Raw genomic sequence first — 10,602 nt, 5'->3', positions numbered from 1 at the left:
GGGACAGTAATGGTGTGTGTGTGTGTGTGTGTGTGTGTAGGACAGAGTGTAACATTGGGCCCTAAAAAGCTCCACAGACAAAACAACAAAATGATGCAACATCAGGCACTTCCATTCCCTGCAGCTTCATTGTCACACACAGACAGTTTCGGGATCACGAGACGCTCGCCCATCATCCTCACTGCGGGATAAACAACTTTCTGACCAATGGGACGCCGCTGTGGGAGATTCCACAGACATGACACATCACATCAGCTCCTGTGTCCACTGGGCAGGAAGCCAGCAGGGTTAGACCGACGTACTGGGCTCAGAGGTTTAGTTCTTTTTTTAACACGATTTCAGTGTTTATCTCTGATAGTTGTTACCATGTGAAATACTGGGTAAACACTTCACTTACTTTTTTAGTATTGCAATACCAAGAGCAGATTGTTTGGAAAGCTCTCTTTGTTGGTGCATTTAAGGGCCTTTGGGAATTTCTGTCACTTAAGAGCCTTTCATATGATTTAATATCATATGTCGTATGTCTATAAGTTGTGAGTTATTCAAAGAAAGTGATTTTTGCTTCTCAGATTGTTTAGTTTACATCGTTTTGTGTATTAGAATTTAGATTTTTCTTTTTTCCTACCTGGGTGAGCATCTCGCCATGAAATAAATTAATCTCACCACCTCTTGTCAGATGTTCCAACCACAAAGTTACTGTAATTTTCTTTTGCTGAAAAAGTTACCTTTTAAAAACACAAATGACTACATTAACACGATCAGTTTGGATCTTACAACCATATATCTTCTGAATTTACCTATATACCAAGTTGATTTACAATCCTAAATCCTGAATTCCCAAGAAAAATTAAATATATCAAAATAACTAAACTAAACTGGTTTGCCTGGATTTCATTGGGCACTTTTATGATCTGATTATTGTCTAATTCAGCCTTCGTAAGAATTAAATTCAGAGGTAAACACTGAAATCTCCTCACGTCACTTTTGGACATGAAAATGACCCAATTAGAAATGTGAACATCTGCACACAAGTATGAATGAAATCTCAGCTTTGATACTTGCGTTTAAAACCCAACCGGTCGAACTCCGAAGGCTCCTGATGGAAACCATAACCCATATGATGTGAAAACAGTGCAAATTCAAAGTACATTCTGTCATCAAGCTTCATCTAGTTTCATATTTTGGTAAATTTGTCACTTGTATGATGTTATAGGTGGGCGGGAAAGTCTTTGCATTGATGTAACTGTACTGGAGGAAAAAGGCATGCAGGCGGATCAAATCATCTCAAATCATCATCAGAGGAATTTGAAACGCGTACAGGACTAAGCCACGTGTTGTACAGGTAGTAACAGTCTATGTGTTTACAGGTACAGCACTGCATGTTAGTGTGGGACTGACAGCTATGCTCACCTTACTGTAGTTTGAAGTATGTACAATATTACTGTAAGTTTGAGTCCAGTATTAAACGGTAAGTTGAGTGTGGAAGAGAAATGTTAGAAAACAGTGGCAGTGTTTACATGCACAGAGGACTCTTCTTTTTCTTCACATGATTATTCAGGTTAGCTGGTTTTACATGACTGAATATAATGTCTTTACTCTGTAGGTGTTATATAGTCATACTTAAAGGTGGTAATGTTCGCTCAAGTACTCAAGTACAATGCTGAGGAGCCAACTTTGTGCAGCTTCATAGTTTTACACGTGAGCATTAATCTGATTACTGTAGTTACTATTTAACAGTGGCTGAAAGTAACTAAGTACATTCACTACAATAACTACTTTTTGATGAACATGCAGTTTACTTGAGTATTTCCATTATTCTGAGGGGAAACTATTTACTGTACAGATTAAAATGTTTGATATAAAACACATCATCTTATGAAATATGATGTATTGTTATAGATAAAAAATGCTCAGCGTTGTATAAAGTAGATTAAAAATGGTTCCAGCTCAACCGGCTGCAACATTAAAATACTCAACCCAGTCTCACGTCAGTTTGTGAAATAGTCACGAAATTAAATCTTTAGATTCGTGAACATGGACACGAATTTTCAAAGTTTTTTTCGTGACGCTCAACACGACTTTCAAACGAATGTATTTCAATTGGAAGTAAATTTCCTGTCTGCTGTTTGAGTGACAGATGCCATCTATGACATCTATATAATGTGCACATTTCCATTTTTGTCGTCTTTATGTTGCCATGACAATAATGGTTGCCTAACTTTAAGTAAGTAACGTTATTAACTCTATCATTTTTCTTTGCCTTAACCAAGTGCTAACCACAGCGTAGTCATTATTTTTTAACAATCATTCGTACATTTCCCAATCCAGACAAGCAGAAAAAAACTGCAGACACAAAAGATATTTCAAATTGAAATACATTCCTTTGAAAATCTGCTGAGTGTCACGAAAAATTTCTTTCGTGTACTTGTACACATATCTATAGATTACATTTCGTCACAATTTCCCAAACAGCTGTGAGACTCTGTTGAAATACAGTACTGCTAACATATCAGTGTATCAATATAATAGCCCAATAACATAATATATCTAGTACTATAAACCTCTGAAAGGGGCCACTCAGCATTATGAGTAATAAATGAGTACATGAGTTCAGAGCATTTTGCTGGTAATACTACAGTACTTTGTCTTAAGTTACATTTTGAGTGCAGGACTACTTGTAATGGAGTGCTTTTTAATTTTAGTACTGCTTTTTTGCTTAAAAATAAGAATATAAGTACTTCTTTCACCACTGTAGATTTTAACCAGTACAAATTCAAATTACTTAGCTAAGTGTGGTATGATGATGACTAGTACCCTTTTTGATGGAATTATCCGTCACTTCACCCACACATTTTTCAACTGTTCGACAATAGAAGATTGCAGGGGCTGCCATCGGCCCACAGCTGGCCCAAGTCACGCTAACTGAACCGATTCTCAGTCAAAGTGTGCTTCCCTAAATCTATCTAAAACTGGCTGCCAATTATGGGATAGAACCTGCACACATTTGATCTTCCTGCTCCAGAGATTGTATCTCAATCACAATAACATGATGACTTGGGATCACAGCTTTTGTTATACATAGTTTTACTTCTGTACTAACCAGCAATCTTTCTTTGTTGTTTTGCTTTATTAAAATTGTGTATGATTTTTAAATTCCATGGTTACTCGTAGTGGCAACAACCAATTCAAGTCCTGACATTTCAAAATTGAACGTGAGTACCTCAAGTTCACTTTCTATCCAGGTGACTCTGTGCATGTAAAGGAACCACTGACCAGACTGGAAGTATTTGGCAGGTGGAAGAGCAGAGTGAGAGGTTGCAGAGAGGGAAAGAAACACCGACGCTGACCCTCGACCACAATTCACACACTGAAAATCCAGTGCCTCCAACCCTTTTTTCCCGCCGTGCCCTCTCCGCCAACCAAACCCCACCCTCACTTCACGTCACCATTCAGACCGCCAGGCCCAACTCTCTGAAGAAGCCTTTGGCCACTCTCGACTCTCGGAAAGTCACTGTGAGGGAGTTGATGGTGACGTCCGTGACCGTCACCTCTCCCGGTCCGATGACGGGTCTCCAGTCGATGTCCGGCTTCTCTGCCGCGGTGACCTCGTCCAGCCCGATAGCGGAGCTCCACTTGTCTGTCCTCTTCTGTCCTGAATGAAGGAGGGAGAGAAAGACAAGGAGAAAAGGGTTGAGTTGCAGTCAGACAGACAGTGATTGCATCAAGCCTATCACATGTGCTGTTATTGAGTTAACCTCTCTGGACTGACCTGGACAGATTATCTCTGCTCTGGTAGATGTTGTAAACCCACAAAGGCAGATAGGGTGCATTTGGCAGCGTGAACAGACGGCTATTAATGTTTCTAAGATGACAGCAAGGACTGAATTATTCAATTAAAATGATTAAAGCACCACAGACTTAAAAACGGAACATTTTTCATTTGTCATAGTTTTATATCTAATCAGCAAATCCAAACACGCTGTACTAAACATTCAAGACTAAGGATCAATGCTAGAGGGTCTGCAAGGTTGTATAGCTTTGAGCTAAATTATAACATCAGCAACATAGGCTGACCGATACTGGATTTTTGGGTCCAATACTAATACTGATATTAGAGAGTAAAAATAATCCAATATCAATATCGGCCAATAATCTTATATATACAGAATATATACATAAACACATTTTTTGACAATTATCCTTCAAATATGTTTATCAGACACTTGTGATAAAGATATGTAATGGAGGCAGCATAGTTAACATTTTAACATTTAACTTTATTGGATAAAATAACGAGTGCAGTGAAACAGTAAAACATTATAAAACAACAGAACAAAAAAGAACACACATATATGTATATTAAACTTTTTAATTAAAATAAATAAATAAATAAATAAATAAAATGCTGACTATAAAAAAAAAAAATAGGCTCATATCGGACAGCGTGTACACTAGTATATCTGTGATGAGCCAATATCGGCCTATAATATCAGCTGACCAATATATCGTTTAGGCTGTAATCAGCTTGCTAACACGCGCTCACTGACAATAATATTATACAATATTGGTGTTTAGTGGGTATAATGTTCAGCTGAGGCTGAAGAGAATTCATTTTGCAGGAATTTGCTCATAAATCAAAATTGTGGACACACTGAAACTCTAAACTGATAAACGTACTAGATGAGCAGTCAGGAGGTTGCCAGAGTTATCCTCTGGATAATCTTCTCATTCGTCAGCTCAGGATGGAGGAAGTTTAATGTTTTTTGGTTTCATGCCCAGTGAGAAGAGCTTGCCGGTGCAACTAGGAGGTTCAACACAGACTCAAGCAAACTGGGTCACGATGGTGATTAGAGTCCACTGGCTGACCGACTGACACACTTACCATCAAGAAGGCCCCTGCTCCTCTCTGGTGTGTCCTCCTCAGCCTCCTCTTCCATATCCTCCTCGTCTTCTACGTTGTCCTCCTCCTCTTCGTCGTCCTCGTCTTCGTCCTCCTCCTCCTCCTCTCCCCCGCTTTTCCAGTCCTCTTGCGTAGGACTCGGGGGATTTGAGTTGAAGAACCCGAACTGCGGCCTCATCTGTTTGCATTTGCGGTGTGCCTGTTGTTGTTGTTGTTGTTGTTGTGGCGCGTGCTTGCAGGGACAGTACGGTTGATCCTCGTCCTCGGGGACCAGGGAGCGCGTCAGGGACAGACGGAGGCGAGGCGGGGGCTGCTCTGGAGTCTTGTGAGCGCTGCGGAGGTCCATGGTGTAGATCGTATTCTGCATCAAGATCAAAAAGAAAGAAAGTTATGTCTGTTAGAAAAAAAACCCATCTCTCTTTAAACTTTTTAATTGAGCTCCAAACTTCACCTGTAGTAAGAGTCTTTTGGATTTAGATCCTTTCCTCCTGTGACCCAGAGCTCTGTCTCTCTGCTCTCTAGGAAAGCCAAGCAACACTGTTAACAAGCATGTATTCACTGACTGTTTGTAAGTACTGACATCAGGCTCTGGTTGAACATAACATGTTACACATTTCTTGTGTCTTAACGTGTCTTTCAAGTCAAATCCTTTCAATTCGATTACATCTTTTCAAACTAAAAGTAGCACAGAGGTCTTGTATCTGGGTCTTGGTCTGCTGATTCATAATCTCCTTTATGATTAAAAAAATGTCAGCAAACTGCTTCGGTCTGCACATTCCTGCTCCACGACGCATCAAACCTTCTGGGCTTTCCATCTTACAAGTATTACATGTTGAGCGGAACCTTACTTCTCTTCGTAGGCCTGCACTAAACGCTGATCCAGAATGTGTTCCTCTGGTTCCCATGTGCTGTACCTGTGACAGATTACAAAAAAAAAGTATATAAAAGACTTCTTATTTTCTATTAAGTCCTTTATTCATCTGTTAATGCATTCAGTCAGCTAATTAAATCAGTCTGTCCATTAATGAGGCATCCTTTGATATTTTCCATTAAAAAAGATTCTTATTATCTCTGCCAGGCAAAGACCTGGAGGGCATCATTGTTTGGTTGTGTGTGTGTGTGTGTGTGTGTGTGTGTATGTGTGTGTATATGTGTGTATATGTGTGTGTGTGTGTGTGTGTGTGTGTGTGTGTGTGTGTGTGTTTGTCCACAGCTAATCTAGCATTCTACAGGACTCGTCAGCCTAATATTTCTTGTATAATTTTTGTATAACGTCATTGAATGCTCTGTTTTATATCCTCTTAACCAGCCAGTAGGAGCTGCAAGTGATCAACAACTGCTTCAGTTTGGAATCTTGTTTCCATCAGGGATGACCGGTCACGCCTTGTTGCCACGTTAGATCAATCGGGGTAAGTAAGATTCCTAATGAGTCTATTGTAAAGTTTAGACTTTCATCTTTCCAACAATCCTCGTCATTTTACAATACGTTTTAGGACGTAGCAAAGACTAGTTTGCTAGAGGCCACCTTTTGACCTTTGTTGTGTCTCAAAAACTGACATCCATTGAAAGTTTGGTCTCATCTTGAACCGAAGGATCTGCAATTCCCATACCCGATAAGTTATGATCCACTAAAGTTAGACATGATATGAGATGTATAATCCCTGTTTCTGTTATGTTTTCTGCCATCTTGACTGTAAACACCTGGCGGACATCTCCACTGACTCTTCTAGTTAATTACTATGTGTTGGCTGAAAAAGTGGCTCACACAATGGCTCCATCCTCTCCACTCAAACAGTAACTATGTGCGAAACAAACAGTCAGAGCGGAGGACACAGATAGTCAAGCGATCATTACTTTATAATCACAAAATGTGAAAGAAAGTTGGCTTTTTCTTTTTTTTTTTTTTAAATACTTTGAAATCCTTATTAAAAATCATACTTTCCAATATTTTGTGGAGCTGTGTTTATAAACTCAGTCATCTGACAGCATTCTGTACACATGCTATGTTAAATAGCATATATTTCTCATTATGAGATGATTAACATATGGCCATGATGCTTTTATGTACATGCAGTGTGAATATGATGCACATTTGCACATTTTCCTGTCATTCAGCCATCCTTCTCATCAATGCATACTCACTTTGGAGGCCATCCTTTCCACTTCAGCAGGTACTCCACATTCCCCTGTGGACATTAAGAGCAGCATTTAAACAAGAAGTTCATATCAGACATAATATTTCAGTGTATACACCGAAGCTTTTCACAGTCTTTCTAATGCCATCTTAAGACTGTTAAAAAGTGTTAAAAAGTGCATCCTGATTGGAGCTATGATCAAAGTACACAACTGTAAGATACAATATGACATCTCACAGACTACAGGTTAGATTTCAGTCTGATTCAAGTGTTATGGTCATAATGTCAGACTCTGAGATTCTGTAATTGCCTCAATGCTGATTAATATTTCAAAGAAACTTGCAGGGGTGAAGCATCTTGTTAATGATTGGCCACATCATGTGTGGGAGATGACATGCATACTTCCTGTTTAGCCCTAATTACACTCCGATCAGAGTAAGTTTAAAAGCATCCTATGATACATGTATCGTATTACATTTTTTAAAATGTAGGCTATTTAATGCTAGTATGTTTTTGACATTGAGTGAAGTTTATGTGTAGGATGTTGCCATGGCGTCAGGCAATATCTATAAATAACAGATATTTTAAGGTAATGTATGTCTTCCATGTAACAGCAAAGCCACTCTGCGTTAGTCATCCTCGGTGATATCATCCGCTGTTAACTTCCCGGCTCCCAAAGGTAGTCTCAGTGGGTGAAGTCATCACTTTTCCCCGACTTCATTTTACTCATCCAGTTCCCAATACAAAATAGAGAGGAGACGAAAGTACTGTATACTGGCTGAGACTAAGGACTTATAACACTTGAAAAAGTATCCATATCTACATAATTAGTGTTACCTGTAAACTACGTACATGTTAGGTGCAAATATTGACCTTGTTGCAATTAAGAATAGAGACTCAAGCGGCAACCCAGAAACCTTGTTCTTGATATCTATCTAAAAATGCAGTAAAAGTATGGTAACCCTCCTGTAACAGCTGCAATATACCCTATATCTGCGCTTAGAACCTAACCTACTTCAGAGTTAGACTTCATGTGGTTTCAGCATTACATCTATGCTGATATAGGTAGTCTAAAAATGAGCTATATTTCTGTAGCCTAACTTTAGACTTAACCTCAAACCAGTTACACATGTATTACACAAGATGACATTAAGTCCATGTCAAACAATAATACAGTAGTAGGGTTAATTATGTTGCACAACAAATAACAGTACCTCTCATCCTCCTATGTACTCTATATCTCGCAGTATTACTGATCCTGTGTACATTAGGGTTGAAATGATTACTGAGTTCGTCGTTCAGTACTCTGATGATCAATTTATCGTTGAAATCACTTACAAAGTATAATGACAAACATTTTTTGGTTGCAGCCTTTTAAAATATTATTTTAAATTTAAATACATTTTTTTGTGTGGACCTTCAGTAAGACAAAACAAGCTGTTTAAAAAGGTCACAGCTCAGGTCAGCTCTGGATAACTGTGATGGGTATTTCAGACATTTTCCTAATTGATTCATTTAAAAAAAAGTTTTCAACAAAATAATTAACAATCAAAACAACTGTTGCAGACTTAACAATTGAGAAACTATTGCCTTAACAGGTGAAGATGAGCTGCTATCGTACCAATTTGAAACTCACTCACAAGTTTAAGTGTTAATACGCTCATAAGCTTTATATCTGTACTTATAACTACTTCAGAGTTGCAAGACTAAATTAATTACATTTTTATTGTTGTCTACTGCTGTACATGTAAAGAGTTTATCAGTGTTGAATTGTTCAGAGAAACATTTGTCATTGCAGTAAAAGTGCGGGGGGGGGGGGGGGGGCTCGGTGACCCTCTGGCTCTGGGGGGGTACCCTGCATTTGTAGCTACGCACCTGCATTTGACAACACCATATGATTACTTAGACTGTAACCCAATTAGTGAGCGAACAGGCCCCAAAACGAAGGTGTTTGGTTGACAACATGTCCCTCCTCCTGCCTTTAAAGCCAAACACCTGACATGGTAAGCTGTAGTGCAATGACAACACACTCCACGTTACGATAACCCACCTCCTTCTTTTCTTTTTTCTTTATTTTTTACGGTCGGCAATTAGATAACCAGATTAGTCGCGCAATTCTGTTCATTTAATCTCTCAAGCTTTCATTAGCATCCAAAGTAGCGTCCTCTGAAATAACGTGATAAACTGTCTCCCTCATACGCAGGAAACGTCCCGCTGCAACATGGACTCAATACATATTTTTCTTTTTTTTTCTTTTTTTTTGGGGGGGGGGGGGGGTAAATGTCAGACCTTTACCTTTCTAACTCTTTTCTTGACGATAGCCTCCACGGCAAACACTTGCTCTCCTATCGCGGACAGCTCCATCTCTGCGCACGCCGCCGTCCTTAAAGTAGCGTCTTTCTGCTCCACAAACTAAGCTAACGTTAACTGCTTGTGACAGCGGTCCCTCGGCTCCGTCCTCTCCTCAGCGTCTCTTTCCTTTCAGCAGCCTGCTTTTCTTCACAGTTTCAGGCCCATTTATCAGGAGCGACTTCCTTGTGCTGAGTCTTTCAGTGCGTCCAGTGACTTTACAAAATCTGCGACACATCTGCACACCGCTTCGCGCGGCCCCGTGTCCAAAAAGCGCGCTCCCTTGCCCCCAGCGCGCGCGCGCCACCGGGTGCTTCATCATTCTCATCAGTCAAGAGTGTGGATCATGGATGTATAGTATATTAAATACACCCATTGTGCGGATGGATATCAATACCAGAACTGGAAGAGGTGCTTAAATCAGAAACTTAAAGTCTCCCTCCACCCAGACTGTGTTCTTCTTGCTCCTTCAATTGGATTTTTGAGCTTCACTGTGCAGAATGATGGATGTGCAGCGTTTGTAACTATAAGTCTGTTTTCACATTCATCTGCTGAAAGAGGAAAGTTTCTCTGTGCTCACTGAAAATCTGATTTTAAGGGTCGGGCTTACCAGCAAGATTTGTGACATCACAACTAGTTTGGAGTCATTCCTGGTCCAATATTCAATTTACACAAGTGTGATGTGGAAACTTGAAGTCTTCAGTGCACAAACACTGAGAACGGACTTTACAGTGAAGTAGTTGTGTTTAACAGTTAAACATCTGAAATGAAATATGCATATTAAGAGATTCTGGACTTTTAATTAGAGAGAGGGAAAATGTCCAGGACTGTACTCTGGGTACTTAAAGTCGAGATGAAATGAAAAATGTGTTTTAAACCCTTTTAGACCACATCCATGGTCAAATTGTGCACCCTATTATATGCCATTAAATACAAAAAGGAAATCAATGTCTTTGTATTCTTATATCAAAATTCAATCATGTTTTCTGCCCGTAAAACCAAATATGATGTGTGCTTACATAGGCTTAAACCAACCAATTTCAACTAATAATATGACATCCACCCAACAATCAATCTTCAGCTTTTAGCAGCACAGAGCTAAAATTCATTATGATGCGCCCACTTTTTAAAAATCTAATCAAATTCCTCCAAATGTTATGTCCCGCCTGTCTGTCCTGTTTCACTTGGAAATATGTCACGATACATAAAAAAGATACT

General features: G+C 39.4%; 1 protein-coding gene across 1 annotated transcript; it reads right to left on the bottom strand.

Annotated features, from left to right (window-relative positions):
- Positions 1–101: 101 nt before the first annotated feature.
- cbx7b (chromobox homolog 7b) lies at positions 102–9,399 on the bottom strand. Its single transcript, XM_062443185.1, has 7 exons — positions 9,331–9,399; positions 7,043–7,086; positions 5,749–5,814; positions 5,352–5,418; positions 4,883–5,261; positions 3,456–3,652; positions 102–218 (listed from the first exon to the last, which is right to left on the bottom strand). The coding sequence occupies exons 1-7, from the start codon at positions 9,397–9,399 to the stop codon at positions 102–104; spliced, it is 939 nt and encodes a 312-aa protein (XP_062299169.1).
- Positions 9,400–10,602: the final 1,203 nt, after the last annotated feature.

The sequence above is a fragment of the Scomber scombrus genome, chromosome 21 (assembly GCF_963691925.1).
Source record: "Scomber scombrus chromosome 21, fScoSco1.1, whole genome shotgun sequence".
NCBI lineage: Eukaryota > Metazoa > Chordata > Actinopteri > Scombriformes > Scombridae > Scomber > Scomber scombrus.
This window is presented reverse-complemented; position numbering and strand designations above follow the sequence as displayed.

Excerpts from the sequence above, each read along its gene's own strand:
- cbx7b (XM_062443185.1), bottom strand. The coding sequence starts at position 9,399 with ATGGAGCTGTCCGCGATAGGAGAGCAAGTGTTTGCCGTGGAGGCTATC. Across the intron at positions 5,419-5,748 it reads GTGCAGGCCTACGAAGAGAA|AGAGCAGAGAGACAGAGCTC; the intron begins GTAAGGTTCCGC and ends TGGCTTTCCTAG. Across the intron at positions 3,653-4,882 it reads GAGCAGGGGCCTTCTTGATG|GACAGAAGAGGACAGACAAG; the intron begins GTAAGTGTGTCA and ends TCCTTCATTCAG.